At 41.9% G+C, this 21,621-nt stretch overlaps 1 protein-coding gene across 15 annotated transcripts in view; it reads right to left on the reverse strand.

Annotated features, from left to right (window-relative positions):
* LOC137564209 (protocadherin alpha-C2-like) overlaps positions 1-21,621 on the reverse strand; it is a 362,151-nt gene that overhangs the window by 60,246 nt on the left and 280,284 nt on the right. For 12 of the 15 annotated variants that reach the window (XM_068277787.1, XM_068277788.1, XM_068277784.1 and 9 more), the window contains exon 2: positions 8,690-8,748. The exons of the other annotated variants lie outside the window; for them this stretch is intronic. In XM_068277787.1, coding sequence (XP_068133888.1) covers positions 8,690-8,748 — 59 coding nt within the window. The remainder of the gene's footprint in view (positions 1-8,689; positions 8,749-21,621) is intronic. 15 annotated transcript variants of the gene reach the window in all.

Consider the following 21,621-nt stretch of genomic DNA (forward strand, 5'->3'; position numbering starts at 1 on the left):
GATTCCATGTCTGCTCACTGTTTATGGACAGCCCTCATGTCATATCATGACACCACCGATCTGCGGCCACGCTCTCCTCTTTTGCTGCGGCCCTCTCCTGCCCCCCAAAACGGACCCGAGTTGGCCCTAGCGGGGGCCCCCCACGGGGGCAGGGGTCGCATCCCCTATTGTTACGCTGGTGAGTACACTCCAAATACATGGTCAAGCCACAATGACTGTTAGTGAGAGCAGGGTCAGACATGCTGCAGATAGGTAGGGAAAGCATTAGCTAGGCCTGTGTTCTTGTTCCTCATTTGCTGTGAAAGCACCCCAAACAGCCCTTTTGAGGGCTAGCACATCGGTCTCCTGTTGTTTTTTTTTTTTTTTTGTGACACTCCACAGCCCACTGACACCCAGAGCTACGTGCACATTATTGCTGTTGCTACATTAAGTTGCACGCACAGAACCATTCTTGTGCATTATTATTTCACTATATTCTGATAGTACTATTGCATTCCTCTGTGTGTGACACTCCACAGCCCACTGACTCCCAGAGCTGTGCACAGTGAGATTTTTGCCCTTAAAGCGGACCCAAACCAAACATTTTTTTATTTCAAAATATTTAGTTGCACCACTCTGACACATACAAAGATAAATAAACACTCCTTCAAGCCTATGAGCATTTTAGTGCATGCTTTTTACCCTTCTCTTTTCATAACTAGGGTTATACAGGTGGCAGCCATTAGCAATTCCTCCTTTGCTGGACACCATCTACTCCACCAGTTTGACGGATCCTGTCCCGGCAATTTGAAAGTAAGGAAGGGGTTCCTCCAATAAATGTAAAATACTTTATATTTGTCATGATGCAGCTGAAAAAAAGGCTGCTATATATTATTATAATTTAGAAAATAGATTTTATTTCTTAAATTTTGGTGGAACTTTTGGCAAGGATACCCCTCTGGCCAGTCCAGGTGTTAGACCCCTTGAAACAACATTCCAGAAACAGTCTTTGTAGGTTTTAAAAGTTGCCTGCCCATTGAAGTCTATGGAGATTCGCCAGATTCAGCTGTTCGTGAACATTTGCAGAAGTTCACGCTCGCCATTTGCAAACAGAAAATTTGACGTTCGTGACATCTCTATGAATATCATGACTAAAATAAAGTAACATTTAATTTTCAAGAGATGGATCTCCTTTAAACTCCCAAGAGAAATTTGTCAAGTTGCCAATACAGCAACCATGGTTGTTATGGGAAAAAAGCACACTTAATCAAAAGGCATAATTGTAGGCTACTAGGCCAAGGGCAGCAGCATTTTAGAAATGGCAGAGTTTGTGAACTGATCACATGTTTCTGTGGAAAGTGTATCGTGAGTGGATGAATGGAACCTTATAGATGATTATAGATGATGGGGAAGAACAAACTATTGATGGATGGTGTGGAGCAAATGGAATGCTACTGTGAAGCAACACACAATCTGCATAATACAGAAACTCTCAGATGTATGACAAAAATGTCTGTGTACAGAACACTTTTCCAAATTGGGTTTATGTGCAAATGGCTGGTGGATGAACTTATGCTTTTTTAAAAATTGCTAGAAGTTGTACATAAATATAGACACTGGACATGCACTGATTGGTAGTAAGTTGCCTTGTCTGATGAGTCCCGTTTTGAGCTCAGTTTGCTGGCTTCCAAACTCCTCAGACATTTACCCATCTAAGTACATGTGGGACCACCTAAAACAAAATGTTTGAGAACTGGATACACCACAATGCACCCTTTGCAGCAATTGCACTGCAGTCTGCATGGCCCCAGATACATCTACCAACCTTCTAGCATCTTACTGAGGCACTCTCATGGCATCTGGCCTTTTTTGGATAGTAGGAGTGGGTCATAATAATGTGGCTTGACTGTGTATCTAATAAATACTCATTGTTCCACATTAAAGAAGAAGAAGAAATTATGGGGCATATGACCTATGCTTAAATTGATCTGGAATGGGAGTCGGAGGAATGCACAATATATTAGAGTTGTTTCATCCTTCAGCCAAGTGAGGATAGCATTGTCTAGTCATGTAAACATCCTGCACAGGGTCTCCTTATTGAATAAGTACAGACTTACTAAATAAGGATATTTAGACACTCCTGTGTCAGAGGTGGTACCCTTAACAAGCACAATATCCAGCCACTTTAAGATTACAATACGTTGTTTGGTCAAATTATTTCTGCAATTAGATTTGACTACTTTGGCATCCTATTCCACTCTTATGCGGCTACAAAAAAATTTCAGGGCTTTGGGTCTTCATTCTAAAAATAATCACCATTACTAACTGAAAGAAAAAAAACCCCAATCTACATGGTACATCTATAGTCCTTAGTTTTTAAAAGATTGTGCCCAGGATCTTCCTTTGCATAGCAAAGAAACCAATGAAAATACGTCCTTCTTGACATAGGAAGTGAATTTTATCCTTCAATCTGGCCTTCAGTATTTTCTCTTTAAAATACAGGAATTTACACATAACAGCCCCTACAGTTGTAATTTCATCTTGTGGCTTGCACGCTCTATGAACTCAATTTCCACTTGATGGTCTTCTTATTTACCCAGTTAACCTTTAAATAGTTGGAGGGAGGCACATAATTATCTAGTATGAACTCTGGCAACCCTTTTACTTGTGAATTAAATCTTTTGTTGTAATTTTCTATATCATAAATACTTGAAGCCAAAATCACTATTACATTCTGCTTATTTCAGCTTTCGACTCTTTAAAATCTTTCCTAAAACTCTGTTCCTAAATCTGCGTTGTTAGCAAAATTTATGAGGGAGTTATTGTCTTCTTGTAGGGTACCAGTTTCCCCACTCATAGTCTAGTTTATCTAATGCCATGTCAAGATTTTCTTCTGAAAAGATATGTTGCCAAATATTTTTGTAAAAATATATATTGTTCCTTTGTTTTTGATGGAGTAGTTGTCAGAGAGCCTCATACCTAAGCTCCGATTTTCCATGCCCTTGCTCCCGAAAATGAGTTGTCATTGACTGTAACCTTCACCATGTTGTTTTGTAAACTAGTACAACTTTTTGAGGCTCAGACAAATCTTTCCCCCTAGCCCCTAATAATTTTACTCATGGTTAGCTTGAAGAAAAGTATCAGAGATAGAAAAGAAACAGAAGTACTAGAGGAAGATCAGACAGAATGTATACCTTGTGATTCACAATGCTGGAAGATATAATAAGTCATTTAAATACACTTACAATGTGGTACAATAGGTTATCAAAAAATGTACCAATCATCCTAAACTGTTGAATGACCACCTGTAAAAAATGTTGTCCTTTCAATTTAAATATCCTAGGCACAGCGAGATGGTACAGACATTATATTAAAATTAAGGATGAGACCTCTAACCAAAAATGCTTGTCAGTAACCGAAAAAAAAGTATCTCTAGGAATATCATCCTCTCAGGGCCATTTCAAAGTAGATCCATTCCAGACACAGGCTTGGAGTGCCAATCAGTGCACTATTGTCTTTTTTTTTATTAACCTCCCTGGCGGTAAGCCCGAGCTGAGCTCGGGCTATGCCGCGCAGGAGGATTCCTCCGGCTCTGTTGGGGCGATTCGCCCCATTCAAAGTGCTGTGCGCGCAGCCAGCACTTTGCTAGCTGCGCGCACAGCTTGATCGCCGCCGCTCTGCGGCGATCGCCCACACGCAGCGGCGAAAGAGGGCCCCCCCGCCAGAGCCCTGCGCTGCCCGGACCAATGAGTTCCGGGCAGCGCTATGGGCTGGATCGGGTGCGCCTGACGTCAGGCCGTCGGCTGACGTCCATGACGTCATTCTGATCATCGCCATGGGGACAGGAGAAGCCAAACAGGGAAACGCGTTATATACGCGCTCCCCTGTTTGCTATTAGTGCCGGCGACGATCGCACTAGAGGGACACATGCGCCCTCTAGTGGTGTTTCATGTAGCTACCACTCTGGTAGCTTTACATGAAACAAAAAAAAATTAAAAAAAAAAGATTTTTGACCATTTGAAAAAAAAAAAAATTAACTGCCAGGGAGGTTAATCTCTAATTACTGAGCTGCATGAGCCTCTGGCAAAACATGGAGGTCTGTGGAAAAGGACCACAACAGTGAGATCATGCATTTTATGCTCCCTCCTTTTCCCATCAGATTCTGTTATCTTGAATGTGTGTCTCTGACACACAACCACTCTTTGTATAAAGATGGTTGCAGCACTTGTTTAAAAATGAATAAAAATTGAATGGCTGCAGCGAGTTCTATGGGGTTACTCCTCTCCCCCAACAAAAAGAGAAACAGATTAGAAAAATAAACTTGTGCCCCAAACAGTAGTAAATACCACAATCACTTTAATAATTAATAAAGTTATGGTGGTATTTACTACTGTTTGGCACAGGAGCTCATTTTTCTAATACACAACCAATCTTGCCTGTCACCAGCAGCTTTGAGTGTTGCCTGCTGTCGCTTAACCATCATAGCCCAGGGATACCAAGAGGAGAGATTCGTGTGGAGATTACTGCTTGGAAAAACAGAACAAAGGTGAGGAAGGGGCCTTGTACAAGCAGAGCCATGTCTGGGGTACTTCTGTAGTAGGACATTGGCACCTCCCACAGAGTCCCAGGTGCTCAGTGCTGAGGCAGGGATACCCCAGCAATGGCAATTTTACTTTACCTGATGAAGCGGTTTTTACCATGAAGTGCGTTGTCCTCTGTGCACAATAAATTTGAGTTTTTTTAAGAAAATGTATTGTTGAAATGACTTCTTGAAGCTAAGACTTTCCTACCACTTATTTTTGCCTCACAAAATCGACAATCCAACTACCTTTGGCGCCTCCTACCCTCCTTCCTTCCAGTGGTGAGGAAGGGGCCTGGTACAAGCAGAGTTGTGTCTGGCAAGGAGTACTTCTTTAGTTAGATGTTGGGTCCTCCCACAGAGTCTCTTTATTTTTCTCTCAGTTATGACTTGGATGTCCTCATTTTGATCTATGTTCAGTTACTGCTGCAAATACCCTGCCCAACGCTACTGTTGTAATTAGCACAATGGGGTAAATTCATAAAAGGCTGTGCGGTAAAAAAAAAATCTGGTCGGGAAAATACCGCATTCAGTATTTTAGACTTTTATGTGCTAATTCATAAAAATTTTCACAACTGCTATAGAAGTTACCGAAGTAAACTAGTGGTAACATGAGAAGAGTAGCTGCCTGTGTTTTGTTACATTCCTGTTCTCCATGCAGTGACAGCATTACATCCCCAACTTCCCTTTAGATGTACATGTTTTGTTATACTGCCTATGCTTGCCCTGAATCTGCTCTTTATCTATTATATTTCTAAACAATCTATTAAATTGCCCCAGCGTAGAATAACTTCAAGAAACTTTACACATTTCAGGCTTTGTGATGTGAAATACACATCTTACAAGCAGGAACCCAAGAGGTTAAACACACAGCCTAAGGTATACAGGGAAGCCTTGTTTGTTCTGCTCTCGCTGCTGCTGCCTTGGGGTAGATCTCACTGCTTCTGCCCATGAGTCTCTATTATCGCTCTCTTATCACCTCTTCAAAGCAGGCGATATTCTTCCGTGCCATTACCACCTTCTCTAATCTTTATGAATTGACATTTACTAACATGTGTTGAGGTAATTACCGCACAAGTCGGTAATTTACCTCACTGCTTTTATGAATTGACATTTTCCTAAGTGCTCAGTAAAGTCAGCTGTTTTCTGCATTACCGAATGCCGTAATGCTTTATGAATCGACCCCTTTGTGTGATATTAGAAGTGCAGGGCAAAAAGTGTTGCAGTACTGGACACAGATCACAATGACCAAAGCTGAGTCAAAAATTATAGGTGGCGAGAAGCTTTTTGAAAGGTCCATGAGGTCGTTATCTCTCTAGATAACCTCACCTGCCAGGGCCTGTTGAATAGTCCCAGACTCGGGCTGCCTAATTGATTGCTGTAGTGTCTCCTCTCTCCCACTCCCATGTCTTTCTCTTTCTCCTTCCCTGGTCTCCCCCTCTCCTTTTATAATCTGCATTCCCCGGGATCTGTCTTGCTGTCTCTCCGTTGTGTCTTCCTGTCTCTCCATGTCTCTGCCATATTGGACAACTGAAGACATGCAGCCATGGTGAGGAAGATTTCTCTTCTCTGTGTTTCTCCCTTTCTTTTCTAAATGTCCACAGAGGAGCTCACAAGCACTGATAACTTCTACAGCACTTTACACTGTCTCTAATCATGCCAGTGATTATCCTCAGAGGAAGTCACAGTGTATTTCTCAACATGGCCATAACATTTTATCATTATGCATCGATGTAACATTGAAATATTCTGCAGAGTACATAGCTATGTCATCAATTGATTAACCTTCCTGGCGGTAACCCCGAACGTAGTTCGGGGTAAGCCGCGCAGGAGGTTTTCTCAGGCCCTGCTGGGCCGATCTGCGTAATTTTTTTTTTTTGCTGAACGCAGCTAGCGCTTTGCTAGCTGCGTCAGCACACCGATCACCACCGCCCCGCGCTGATTCACTGCTATCCGCGCCGCCGCAGAGCCCCCCCTAGACCCCTGCGCTGCCTGGCCTATCAGTGCCAGGCAGCGCTAAGGGGTGGATCGGGTCTCCCTTAGACGTCACGATGTCATTGACGTCGGTGATGTCATCCCGCCCCGTTACCATGGCGACGGGGGAAGCCCTCCAGGAAATCCCCCTCTTTGAACGGGATTCTCTGATCGCCTATCGCCGGAGGCGATCGGAGGGGCTGGGGGGATGCCGCTGAGCAGCGGCTATCATGTAGCGAGCCCTAGGCTCGCTACATGATTTAAAAAAAAAAACTGCAGCGCTGCCCCCTGGCGGTTTTTAATATACCGCCAGGGAGGTTGATTGTAGGTAAGAGGAAGGCTCTCCCAATCTAAAGGGGAGGGGGCACAGAGTTTCTTGCCTGGAGCACCCTGCAGCCTATAACAGACTAGGCTGACATTGCAAGCCATCACTGCAGCACTCTGATAATTTTCTTCAAAGATAATAAATCCATAGAATTATGTCAGCATGAAACCAAGCAAGTTAAGCCAATCTTTTTTTGTTATCTGTTCTTCTACTGTATCTAGTTGCTGCCATCTTCTAGGTTTGTCCTACAAGGCTATGTCTTTTCAGTAGAAATAGTGGTGTCTCGGCTGTCATCCAGGACATGGCAGGATTACTATTAATATTATTTAGTATTTATATGGCACCAACATCCGCAGTGCTGTACCGCATATATTGTCTTTTCACTTAACTGTCCCTCAGAGAGGCTCACAATCTGATTCCTACCATAGTCATAAGTCTAGGACAGGCTAATCTGCATTAGCAGCTCAACAGTGGTATAAAACAATATCAAGCTAAATCTGAATCTTGCATTAATTTTAGGTCCAGTAAAATGGTTTGTAAACAAGAGAAATGCAAAAAAGCCAACAGCAATAATGCACTTTAAAACAAGCATGAACCAAGCTGGACACAAGTTAACATCAACCACAATGATGTGCACTTGACTATATTGATTCACTTATTTCACTTTCCTTTCACTAACCTGTGCCACTTTGTATTTCTCCAGCTTGGTACAGATATGTCTTTTTTTCACCTAACTAGGTAATTATGTTTCTGATTTACAAAGGTCTTGCAGGCTTAAAGGCAGTAGACAATCTAAGTAATCCAGCAACCTCTGATTGTTTAAAAAGTGACCTACCATTAAAAAACTGCTACCGTTGTCTGGAAAACAGATCGCCATAGAAAGCATGGTGACTAGAAAGGACAAAGGGTTACTGAAATAGCACTCATGTGATTTCAGTTTCTGCACATACCTTTAGTAAATCCTGTTTAATGAATTGCAGTTGTCTGGGTTTTACTACAAAATGTTTGGGTACCCATACAAAGGACTTCTATGTTCTATGCAAGGGTTGCAAAATTTCCAGCTTTGTCTAGGACATTTTGGAGGAAAAATCCAGGCCAAGTTTGTTGAATCTGTTCAGTTCTCCACTGTATGTGATTCGTTTAAAGTCCTGAATATTTAATTAAATTAAGCCCTTAGCAATATACAAAATTGTCTGAGAAAACAATTGATAAAACAGAATCTGGTTAATACCTGGATGATAAAATAGGACCTGGATTTAAATAGAACTTGAAGGAAACTAAAAGAAAATCAGTAGACAAAAGGTGGCATAGCAGAGGACAATGTTGATGAAGACTACACCCCAAAGCCCAACCTCACCCAACCATGGATGGCTAAATGGCCCACAGATGAATGCTGACCACAGATGTAGATGACCCATAGTACTGATAAAAATCATATTTTTTAAATATTATTCTAATTATATAAAGCTGCTATATATCACTATATATTGACCACTGTATATGAACAAACTCCTCTTTTTAAAGTTCAAAATTTGAACTGTCCTATTGGCTTTGGGAAAACTAAATAGCAATAGGTTATTGGTCTTGATGATTACAGTGACAGGTGCAAGAAAAGCCTGCCACCCCATCTTACTACATGAAAAGGTAGGATAGGACTGATGTTCATTTTTATCCAGCTTCTACTAATTTCTACATCTTGTAAAAATGTCACCATAATGGTTTAATGCCTCAAGTGGTAATTTTATTGTTGTCATCTGTCAAATGTATTTTAGTGCATGGTCTTGTGCTACTAGTAATTTAAATTAAACATATAAAATAAAATATGTACTCACCCCTGCATTGCAGCTTTTAGTGATGCAGAGTAACGCCAGTCTGGGTTAGGATGTTTTGGCTGAAGAAGCAAATAAGAACAAATGTTTAGTTCCAGTCAGAAATTCTTAAATTTTTGCAATCAATAGCAACATAAAAGGATGAAACAATTGCACTTTGTTTGCCAATCAAAAATAGAAATAGCTTTAACAAAGGAAATGAGAGATAAAATTTACCTGTCTGCAAACTTTGAAGTTTGAAAATTATTTTGAAAAATGTAGAGTTAAGAAAAATAAACAACAATTGTTTTTGAAAGGTATAAACAACACAAATATTGTTCAGCAATAGATATTACTGAAAAATAATGAGTAGATCCTTACTGTAAGAAAATCATTGCTGGATTTTGGCTCGTAAAAAAAAAACAAAAAAACATAGAGTCATTATAGAAGGTTGAGGACTCCATGTTTAAAATAATAAGCCCTTTGGAAAATAACTGCTCAAAGGGATAGTGCAACAATGGAACATTGCAACTGAGAAAAAAATGTATTTGGTCTAGAGCAAACCTGGAGTTCCTCTGCACCACTGTTGCCAACGTGTGTAATAAAGCATTTCCAACCAAGCAACCTTTCATGTGTATGTAAATAATTGATAGTAGCACTGCAATGTAAAAGCACATTAAAGTTTTGCTAAGTAAACAATTTTTTGCCTCTTGAAATTTGAAATCCTCTTGTGACTATGTTTTGGGCAATTCTTTCTGGAAGCGATGCTGACAGCATTAACAGAGCAAGACAAAATCCATAGAGCTGAAACCATTTAAAAGGGCCTTCTAGCCAAAAACATGTTCAAACTCCAATTTACTAAGCTTTAATCTGGGCATGTATCTGCTGCTTACCAAAACACTTCATCTTAGTACAACTGTAGAAGTTATAGTTAAAGAGGAACTGTAGTTAAAGGAACAGAATGAAGAAAATTACTTTTTTTTTTCTTTTTTACAATCTATTAATACTTGTTTGTCATTGTTTGTCCACTGTAAAATCATTCCTGTCCCTGATTTACTTTCTGAAATGTATCACTGGTGGTGACATCTTTAGTTCTGCCAGGTGATCTGTACGGAATGTCCGTTACTGTTCTATGCACAGATGGAGATATTGCTTGCTTAGTAGTTAGAAACAGCCGTTATTTCCCACAATGCAAACAGGTTCACAGACAGCAAACTGTCAGGACTATGGTCATGACATCACACTGTGGGTGGGGTTTAACCACAATATTAGTCCCACATATCCCCCCCCCCCCCCGATGCTCTATTTGAGTAAACATTTCTCATGGGGGAGGGGGTATCAACTTCAACTCCAGGCAGGCAGCTAAATGCACCACCCAAACAGCATATTTTGTGTCTGGAATACATTGCATGTCAAGCCATTTAAAACCATGGTTAGTAATTGATGTAACCCAGCCGAAAATATTCAACAGGATCGAACAATGTATTATTGCTAGTTGGGAAAAAAACTAAAGATAAAAATGTAATTTTGTCTATGTTATACAGTATACTTTTAGAGGTACACCTTCAACTACAATAAATGCAGTTGTAAATTATTTACAAAATAATTTTGTTATCATAAATCAAATTAGTTTAACCACTTGAGGACCACAGCGGTAAACCCCCCTAAAGACCAGGCTGTTATTTTCATAATTGGCCACTGCAGCTTTAAGGCCAAGCTGCAAGGCCGCACAACACAGCACACAAGTGATTCCCCCTCTCCCCCTTTTTTCCCCACCAACAGAGCTCTCTCTCTTCCCCCCCCCACCCCCCCCAGAGTTTATTTTTTAATAAATATTTATGTGGTTGTTTTTTTTTATTACTTTTTACTATTTTTGTATTAATTTATTTATTTAAAAGTCTGTTTTTTCTACCCTTTTTTTTTAAAAAAAAATGTTATTAAGTGTTGAGTGGAGTGGTTTTTGAGGTGCAGATTAGTAAATAGCTGCTGAGACTGCATAATATGTCACCGCTTTATACATACAATAAATAATTATAAGCTCTGCAAACAGTATAAGAAGGCTCTGTGCCACTTTCTGTGGAAACTATAGTGGGCAGAACCTGGCAGCTCTGTGCGCAGCTGAATATAAGTCCTTAATATGGTTCTTTATGCATTGCAATGTACAGCACATTCACTAAAAGATTTTCATACTTCCTGCATGTTTGCATGTACAGTATGAAAGTAAACACTTTGTGCATAGAATGGAAAAGAAATAACAAGGAGCAATATTTTCCTTGTAATTGTATTGTACATAATGGAAGCTGGAGTATGTCAGAAGTCACGTTGTGGATGACTGCTGGTTCCCATGCTTTGCCTCATTAGCCATATGCAGTAATTACAGATATGGAGTAAATTAGATTCCATTCCTGTCTTGTTTGAGATTCTTTTTGTCTCTGCCTGGTCTTACATTTTTTTTCCCCGGTTAGTTGAAGTCACACTATTAGATTATACTAAATTAGAGCAGTGTATACCATTTGTTGGGGGAATTTCAGAATGAACACAAAATAGACATTTTTGAAAATGTAATGTAATTTTTAAAGAGCAAACAGTGTCTTTCTAACACCTGTGCAATTCATCAGATTTCTATAATTTATATGTTCCAAAAACATACTAGCAATATTAACCAGTAAACAATTAATAAGTAGTATTAAAATATCTTTCATAAGAGCAGACAGCTGGCATGGTATGTAATATTTTTATCCTGCATCAGATCTATAGGAAAATAGTGCTACAATAAACTGATACACCAGAAAAGAAGCTTGGTGATGTCCCACAGACCAAACAAACTATTGGCTGAGCTTGGAGTTCCATGTGGCACCATGATTGAGGAATGGGAACAGCTTTTGACACAGAAAAAGACATCCACCATCTTGTTCAAGCAAAATTTTTTTTTACACTAGGCTGTGACCTCACATATCTCAATTTTTCCAGAGGAAGGCGAAAAAAACAATTAGATAAAATCGCTGCATCAACACCAGCAAAAATATTCCAAGAAATTGTAGCCATGGCTGTCCTTCAATGCAAGTATAGCATCCAAGCCCCCTATAAACGCATACATAGAATTTGACATTACTTCTTGTGGTAAGATACTCCACACTTTAACCTCTCTTACTGTAAATAACCTCTTTCTAAATAGATGACTAAACCTTTTTCCTCCATACACAGATGATGTCCCCTTGTCCTTTGCACAAGCCTAGGGACAAAAACGCACCTACCAAATGTTTATATTCCCCTCTGATGTATTTATACATGTTAATTGGATCACCTCTAAAAGTCTTTTCTCCAGACTAAATAAGCCCAGATTATCTAACCTTTCCTGGTAAGTGAGACCTTCCATCCCTCTAATCAATTTTGTAGTTCTTCTTAGCGCTTTCTCCAAAACTCCAGTGTCCTTCCTGTAATGGGGTGCTTAGGACTATATTTTACATTCTAGATGAAACCTTACAAGTGAGTTAGGGCTCTTTTCCAGAGTGGTGAACCGTGCGCTCAGCAAGCAGTTACCAGGCAGCAGAGAGTAGTTATTATCAGGCAGCAGCAAGAAATTACCAGGCAGTGGCAAGCAGTTGTGAGAGTTCGAGAGGCATTTCATTGCCTATCAACTGTCCATGAAAAAGAGGCCTAAAACAGGAGCGGTGAAATGTTAGTATCCTAAGCTTCTATTTACCTTTTTATACATCCCAAAATTTGCTTTAGATGCAGCTTCTTGGCATTTAATATGATGATACATAACAATGCGTAACTCGGGAGGTATAATTTATTTTTTCAAAATTTATGACCATAATGCTATTCAATGGAAGGTATTCAGCAATGAATATAAATAACCTTTAAAATCACAGTGACTAGCAAATTTGGCAAATAATTCAAGTTTGAGAAATGTAAAATAAGGAAAGTGAATAAAGCAGGTGAGTTAATATGGTGTGATTTATGCATGCATTAATTAAGACAAAAACACAAAGTATTATTTGAGTATAAAAAAAATGCTTTTTAAAGTTTTACATGGAGAATCTGAGTTCTCCAGGACAACATGTTTACTCTTGCAACATCCTGTGTTCCAGTTTGCATGCTCCCCATTGTTGTATGGTTTACATGTTGTACAGCACTATGGAATATGTTGATGCTCTAACCCAGGGGTAGGGAACCTATGGCTCGGGAGCCAGATGTGGCTCTTTTGATGGCTACATCTGGCCCACATACAAATCAGTAAGGGGTTTATTCTCTAAGCTACACTGCTCAAGCAACGCAGCTTAGTGTGGCAGCGCAAGTAAAATTTTCAAAGTAGGCACGCTACTGCTGTAGCATGCACTACTAACTTACTCTTGCTACCCCAAAACAAATGGCCGCTCCAACTGTCCCACCCTAAAGCCTGTCAGGACAATGTAGGACGAGATTCCCGTACTTTGATTGTCCCAATAGGCTGCCTGTCTGGCTCTCAGGGAAATTGCTGATGTTGCTGAAACCCAAGAGAAGCTGAAGACGTGTCTGACACTTCCGCTACCCAGCGGATCAACTGTATACATATCACCATGGCAACAGGGACATGAGCCCTACTGTCACAGTTTGAAACATATTTTATAGCTCTCACGGAATTACATTTTAAAATATGTGGTGTTTATAGCTCTCTCAGCCAAAAAGGTTCCCGACCCTGCTCTAACCCGTTGTATACAAGTTGGTTTTCTTACATAAACAAGGTACTGTTGGAAAGTTTTGTTACATGTGTTACTGAAAGTCGCTGAAAGATATGAAATAAATATGCTAGTTTAAATAATTGGCATAAAATAAAACAATTGGATACTATTAGATGGTGCGTGACAGCTATATTTAAACCTACCACATTCACAAAAAATATCCTTCTATGCTGTACTGTGCAGCGACGTCTATATATAGACAGACCTCAGGCCATGTCTGTGCTCTGTAATATTTTCTATGGCATGTCAGCTTGGGAGAGAGGCAAAATCCAGAAAGATTGCTTAAAACTGTCTTTTCTGAAATCAAGTGAAGATTTTTATTGCCTTTATGTACGCTCCAAAGCACATACATTCCCAGAAATACTGCAGAACTAATGTGTTTTTAACTCCTTAGCTGATTATTCCCTTAGACCATAAAAATGTAATATATTCCATTGCGGAGAGATATATAAAATATATACTATCCAGCTTAGTTAATAAAGCCATGAGAAAAGACAAGGAGGTTGATTTACCAGCAGGCTTTTGAGATGGAGAACCTCCCAGTACACGATGCTGTACTCCCAGCTTGAATTTTATAAATCCCAGTTCCAGGAAAAAAACAAACATTATTGTTTTGTATAGCCAGGTAAGGAATTAGAACTTGTTTAGATTTTTTTTGTCCCATCACTTCCTTTTGAGTAACAAAGTCCTTCTTGCCCCGAGACTGCTAGCTATCACATTAAAGCCATAAGGTTTACCAGGGATAGTAATTGAGGGATACATCTCTCTAATATGCATGATTCAAAAAGCTTTTTTTATCTGTTTTCACCTTAAGGGCACAAGGTTTCCCAGGTAAAAGAATTGAGGCAACAATTTCTCTAAATGGGATTAAAATGTGCAATAAAAAAAAACCTATTTGGACTTTTAAAAGCGTCTCTTGTTAGGTGGCAAAAGCTTGCAACCCTCACCTGGGTTAGACTGGACTACAGTGAGGATTGTTGAAAGATTAGCGTGTACAATATGACAAATGTTAACATGCTAACCTCACTATTACCCAAAGGAACCATCACTTTATCTAATGTTATTCAGTTGAGAAGACTCCACATAAAAAAGAAAAAAGTGTCCCAATAAGATTTTAGCTCACTAATGTATGGACTATAAAAGAGGTTTTACAATCGGATGCAACAGAACAGTCTTTCTATACCTTTTGACCTTAGAGCAAGGGTGTCAAACTCAAATACAAAGGGGGGCAAAATCTGAAAATTGGAACCAAGTCACGGGCCAACCTCAATGTTTATTAGTCCCCTCCCTCCCTTCCATATACATTTCCCTGGTGTCTAGTGGCCCTCCTCCCTCCCTTATACAGTTCCATGGTATTAAAGGCCTCCTCCCTCCCCTATGTATACACTGTCTAGTGGTCCTCCCTACCCTCATTTCTAGTGAGCCCCTAATCCCCTAGACTACTCTCTGGTGTCTAGTGTCCCTCTTCCCTTCCCTATACTTTTCCCTGGTGTCTAGTGCTTTCCCCCTCCCTCCCCTATACAGTTCCCTGGTGTCTTGTGCTTTACCCTCCCTCCACCATATGACTTCCCTGTTGTTCTAGGGCTTTACCTCCAAAATAGCTTTCCTGAGGGTCTAGAATGAGCCAAACATAATGCAAAGTGGGGAAACTACTTGGGGGACAAATTTTATGGCTTTTGAGGGTCAGATTTGGCAACCGGGCCGAGGTTTGACATGTATGTCCTAGAGGAACTGTAATGATTGGTGTCAGCACGCAGAGAGAATCTGATTATTGGTGATCTGCAGTATCACCAAGAATGCAGATATATACCTGATTACTGATGATCTGCAGAATCACCGATAATACAGATATATTGCTAACCTCTGGACACCTAAGGTATGTGAGTGTTTGGTGCAACAGTAATACTTTGAGACATGCACCTGCTGAGCAGGTGATCAAAAGCAGCCTGGAATACTGCTTTTGAGGACACCGGAACCTTCCAGCAGCCTGAGACTCTCCAAGGGGTGGAGTCAGGCTGGAGATGGGAAGAACCAAAGAGTGAGTGACACCTGAAGGTGGATGTCACAATCAGATCTGGAGACTATCTCTTAAACGGAGAGATAGCTCTCGAGGTCGGGCATGCCTGGTCGGCAACACACTGACAGATAAAGTACAAAGACAGAAAGCTGACTCGGTATCCTAGGCAAGCAGGGTCTGGCAACTGAATATCAGATATGCGAGGTACCGAATCAGAGATCAGAGGGATAGTCAGGACAGCAGTAAAGTCATAACAGATATCAACAATGCCTATTCTGGGTGTGAGGTCCTTGGTCTCTACACCCTGGAACTAGTCTGATGAACAACAAATAGATAACACAAGTTCCCTAGTCTGGTGTGAGGTCCATGGTCTCTACACCCTGGAACTAGTCTGAAGTATAACAGATTGATAATGCAAGTTCCCTAGTCTGGGTGTGAGGTCCGTGGTCTATACACCCTGCAACTAGTCTAAGCATAAACAGAATAACAGTACAAGTAATCTGGCTCAGTGTGAATTCCCAGGTCACCTGGTTCAAACACACTGTTGGATCTGACTAAGGTCTGAGTGCTTCCACGTAGTGTTCGCAACGGCAGACAACTTGAGACTGGCCAGCAGTAACTATATATGGAGTAGTGCTCTCCGGCACCACCCCTTAATTAATCAACCAATAGTATCCTGCTCTGGAGTCAGCTGATCGGCGTGATCAGCTGACCTCTCCTTGCCCAGTATAGGAGTTCTGCCTCTCAGCGCGCGCGCGTGTATTCCTAAGCCTGTGTGCACTAACAGACCCAGCCACACCAGACACACGCTGCCGCGTGCAAACCTCCGTGCTGGACGCGGAACCAGCCGCCTTACTGTTGTTACATGCGGCGGCTTTTCCGCGTTCTGCCCTGTTACCAGACGCACGCCTCCGCGTGCAAACCGTTGCATTGGACGCGGAAACAGCCGCCTCCTCAGCAGCACACGCGCCGGCTTTTCCGCGTTCTCTCACAGGAACCATTCAAATAATTGTTGTATCTCAGGGAACCTCTGTATTAAGGGAAGAAGTAGGAATTTATTTTGCAGGAGGCACGGTCTTTCAAAGATGTGGCTAAAAACGTTTAAAACTGTAACAGCCTTCTTGTTTATCCCTCAATCTATGTTCCTCCTCTAATGTGTTCCATATTACAGTAACCTGTGATAGTATGTCTTAGTTCAATTATAGTTATTCTCTATAATAAGGCTCTTTATTATACTTACTCACTAGCATACTGTTTGTTATGAATGCATGTCTTATTATATTGACCCCCAATTTAGCCCTTCTTTTTATAGATGAGTCAAGGAGGTACTTTCTCACTGCTCTTACTGAGGCCAGTCTCACTAGAGGGAAAATGCCAGGAATCCCAGCATTGCCCTCAAGGATCCATGGGGTTCCAGGGAACCCTGGCTGAGAAAGCCTGCTATGTACTGTAAAGTCCATACACTTAAAAATGCTTATGAACCCTTTGAAGCTTCCTGTGGTAAGTTATTTGTATTTGACCTTTTTAAACTGATTTACTATTGTGTTAATAGGAAAAAAGGTCAAAAATCTTTTTTATAGCAGACTGCAGGGGCGTTGCTAGCCCCAAAGATCAATGGAAGGTGCCCTGGTTCTTTTCTGGGGTGCCCCGGATATCCCCCAGCTAGAGTCAAGCAGTGGGTAGCAGTACTCACCTCTGTCAACTTGGTCTCCAGATTCTGCAGAAATCTTCTTTTCCTGGCTTCTCCCCTTAGTGTCTGAGAATGAATCAGATGCTAGGGCTCCTATAATCTGACTCTCAGACGCTCAGATGCTAGGGGGAGACTAATTTCTCCAAGTAGTCCTGCGCTCTCATGTATCACCTCCGTATTCCATAATAATTTCACTTAAAAAGAAAACAAAAACATAGCATAATACTGTTTTGGTAAAAACACCCCAGTGTCACTAAGCCACTTGTGTATCAATCCTCCAAATGTCTGGGTATCGGCCTCACTATGTGTCATAGCTGCCAGGTCACAGACAGCAACAAAAACATAAACAATCCCCCCTCCTTCTACACTGCCCAAACAGTGGAAAGAACACTTTCCAGTGCAGACAACAGAGACAGGGTCTCACAGGTCCTCACGGTATATTCTGGCTGCCAGGCAACAGACAGCAAAAAAAAGCTCAAAACCCACAGTTTAGCTCCTCTCCTTGTGCATCAACCTGTTATACCATCACCAGTGGCTTCTCACCTTATTGATTGCTGCCCAAGTTATAAGACAGCAACCATGTTTGTATTTGTCCCAAGCAGTCTCCACAGCGACACCTCAGCAGTATGAATCACTATAAGCAGATCTCACAGCTTCCTATCTCATGCTGCAAACCTACTAACTATAGGGATTGCCTTGTCTCTGGTTAACGATCTTGGTGAATCAGTTGACTTGCATTTGGTGCCAGAGGAGCAGCATCGAATGCAACAGTGTCAGTTACCAGTGCTGGGCTAGGAGGAGACTCCCCAGCTACAGAGGATGCCTCCAGACTTGGAGAGCATATGGAGGAGATGAGTAGTTCCACCCGCTGTTCTACTCTGCTTGGAGGGAGGGGGGGTGGGGGGGAGTGAAAACACACACAATGGTGCATGCTCCCAAAAGAGGCTCCAGGCACCACAGCTTTCATCATGGCACCACAACGCTCAGCATGCCCCATAGAGGCATCACAGCACCCAGCATGGCACAACAGCACCCACCATGCCCCATAGAGGCACCACAAAGTGCCCATCATGTGGAGCCTCTATAGTGGCATTCTGGGAGCTGTGGTGCCTCAATGGGGGGTATGTTGGGTGCTGTGGTGTCTCTATGGAAGCATGATGGGTGCTGTAGTGCCATGCTGGGTGCTGTGATGCCTTTATGGGGGCATGCAGGGAGCTGTGGTTCTTATATTGGAGCATGTTGTGGTGCCTCTATGGAAGGCCCATGGGAGCATGGGAGGGGGTCCACTAGAAGGTCAGAGAATGCTATGGGGGGACTGCCAGATAAAAAGGCTGCAGGCCAACCCACTCAGCAGAAATCCAGACCAGCCAGCTTAGAAGACAGGCAAGCCTAGATATGTTTTAGTGATTCTGGGATTCTGCTTATTTATGTGGTATGCTGCATTTTCTTTGTATTAATGGAAGGGGGGACTTCATCCTACATTTTGTTGGGCGGACCTACTTAGATCTTAGGTTCATGTAAATGTTTTGGCTAGAGTGCCCAAAAGTATCCCAGATCTCTTAGGATCCTAGCCCATGGCAGACTGAGACACTGGAATAAAATCTTATCATGATGATTATCTATCAGTGTAAATTAGGCTTTTGATGGCTTTTACTTAAATGGAACCTGAAATAAGAGGATTAGGTAGGCTTCCATTATTATTCATATATAAAAAAATCCTGCCTCTGGTAATGTTTCGGCTACAGTAGTCATGTCATGTCTGGGTAAGTAGCTGCAGCCATTAAAGAGACACCCCATTGCAAATTTCAACCTGGGCACCCTCAGCATACTATATAGAGTATATATGAAAAATATATGTTGCAATGCCAAATCCTGCTTTTCAAGGCTCAAGGAAAATTGCAATGTGAGCAAGGTATACATTAGGGAAAGGGAGTAGTTTGTTAATGATTTCACTATTCAAAGAACATATACTGTAGAGGTTATCAATGATCATTGATATTATAGCACCAATAAAGAGCTAACGCATGGACTGAGGAAAGATGCTAGGTCAGGGGCATATCTAGTTAATATAGAGCTTGTGGCAAGAACTGACATTTTCCCTTCCCCCTTTTCCCCAGTCAGAGCCCCTTCCCCTCTAAAAACATCCTTTCTCGCATACATGTGTTATGGTCAGAGCCGGGACAAGGTCCTCCAGCACCCAAGGCTGAGACACCAAAGTGCGCCCCTCCATACCTCCACCCCAGCCGTCACACACTGATTGCTATTAGACTAAGAGGGCCACAGGGCCCACAACCTCCCCAACACCTAAATATCTAGTTATCTGGCTAGCAGTCACTGCTATGTATCCCATTTTCTTATTTATTTCTGCTTTAAACACAATTAGGAATGACAGCTGAATGAATTCTGTGCCCCCTCCTACACTGCGCCCTGAGGCTGGAGCCTCTCAAGCCTATGCCTTGGCCCGGCCCTGGTTATGGTTGTCTGTGTTTTTGGCTGGGAATACTGCTGAAGTTACTTTTTTGGAAATATCTCTTCTTATTCCCTCTCTGTCCTCTTTTCTAGCACTAAGCCAAGTGCGGCTGGCCATACATACATAAAGTAGCCATGTTCCCCAGATAGCAGAATTAATCTGATCTGAGGGTCTGAGTGATGGGGAGGTACGGGCGCAGGCATGGCGGCACAGCACAGGGACAGGTATGGCTGTGCAGCACAGGAGCACCCTTCTAGATACATCTCTGTGCTAGGTGGGTCCCTGTGGCCCATAATCTCTGTACCCCTTGTTGCTATGCCACTAGTCAGTGATTCAGAATGTGGGACATCAGCTGCCTGCTATCCTCTCTCTGCTCTATCCAAAATAAAATAAATGATGAAAATGGATTTTAAATCCCTTCCTTTATAACAAAAGCATTCTGCATAGAAGTCCTACCAAGATGGATCTCTTGGCTCTGCTCAATGCTTTGACACTTCACAGAATTATTTAGCATGGTCATATTCAGAGCAAATTTATTAAAACATCATTGTAACATTAATCTGGATACTGACAGACACAGCAGAAACATTTCCTCTGTATTATTACTCTACTGCCGCATTGGCCAGCATTCCTGGGTAGATGACAGATCCTTTTTAAAGTAGGCATGTTATCTATGCAGAAACACATGAATCTATTTCTAAACGGAGGTAAAATATGAGAGTGCGTCATTCTCAGTAGCCATTTTATAAGGTGATGTTGCCATAATAGAGACAGAGAGATTTAATAGAGTGTGAACAGCCATTGCTGGAACACAGCATCCATCTGTGTGTTACTGCAGTGCGAAAACTTCCCATAATGCATCACAGCCTTCTATTTATGAATGGCTAAATGTCATTATGCTTAATAGTCTATGCTAAGGAGTTTCATACACAGGGAATAGGAGGAGAATGCGGGGGCTGATTTACAGTACAAACGAAACCTTGTTTCTCTAGGCTGAAAGAATTTTACATTTTGTATTAATGCAGCGTGAAATGGTAGCTCTAAGGCTTTGTTAGGGACAGCCATTAAAGGCATGTTTTGCCACCAGGAGGTTTCAACTCTTCCAATGACAATCTGCAAGTTAAGTGTACAGTTAAGTGCAAGGTGGCCAAATGATTAGGGTTGCGTTTTTCTGTGGTGCAGCTTTTTGGCATGAAGTTTGTGCACATGGCTGGATAGAGTACTGGTTAAGGGCTCTGCCTCTGACACAGGGGACTAGTGTTAGATTGTGAGCCCCTCTGAGGGACAGTCAAGTGACAAGATAATATACTCTGTACAGCTCTGTAGAAGACTACATAATAATAGAGCTGGTCATACACTTATAGATATCCGCCAAATGTTCCAAAACAATCAATCATTTTCTGGAAGGAGTTGACTCCTACCATACACTGCACATCAATTTCCAATAGATTCCAGCAGGGAATGGGTGCAATGTTCCATGCAGTGCAAAGCTGTAGGCCATCAATCTGCCACTGCTCTTGCCCTGCCCCTGATTGTTTTAAAGGAGTTATCAGGCTAAAATAGTGAAAATGAGCTTCACTCACCTGGGGCTTTCTCCAGCCCCTTGCACCCGACCGCTCCACTCCCCGCCACTGTCCCGGTTTCTGTTCTCCGTAATTAGGCCAGCCGCAGGGTTGGGTTTACTGCGGCTGCGCAAAGCACCGCTGTCAATCATGACCATGTGGGCCACGGTGAACTGCGCAGGCGCAGTAGTTCTGCGCTTGTGCAGTGCGCCACGACCCACATGGCCATGATTGACAGCAGCGCTATGTGCAGCCGCACGGTCGGCCTGGATACCGAGAACGGAGACCGGGACAGCAGCGGGGAGTGGAGCGGTCAGCGTGGGACATTTGGCTGCAAGGGGCAGGAGAAAGCCCCAGGTGAGTAAAGCTCATTTTCACTATTTTAACCTGATAACTCCTTTAAATTTACAATACTGTCTGATCGATACTTTCAATTGCCTTTATGTCAAAATTTATCAAAAATCAATAGATCTGACATTTTGGGGAAATGATT

This window comes from Hyperolius riggenbachi, chromosome 3 (genome assembly GCF_040937935.1).
Source record: "Hyperolius riggenbachi isolate aHypRig1 chromosome 3, aHypRig1.pri, whole genome shotgun sequence".
NCBI classification, from domain to species: Eukaryota; Metazoa; Chordata; class Amphibia; order Anura; family Hyperoliidae; genus Hyperolius; species Hyperolius riggenbachi.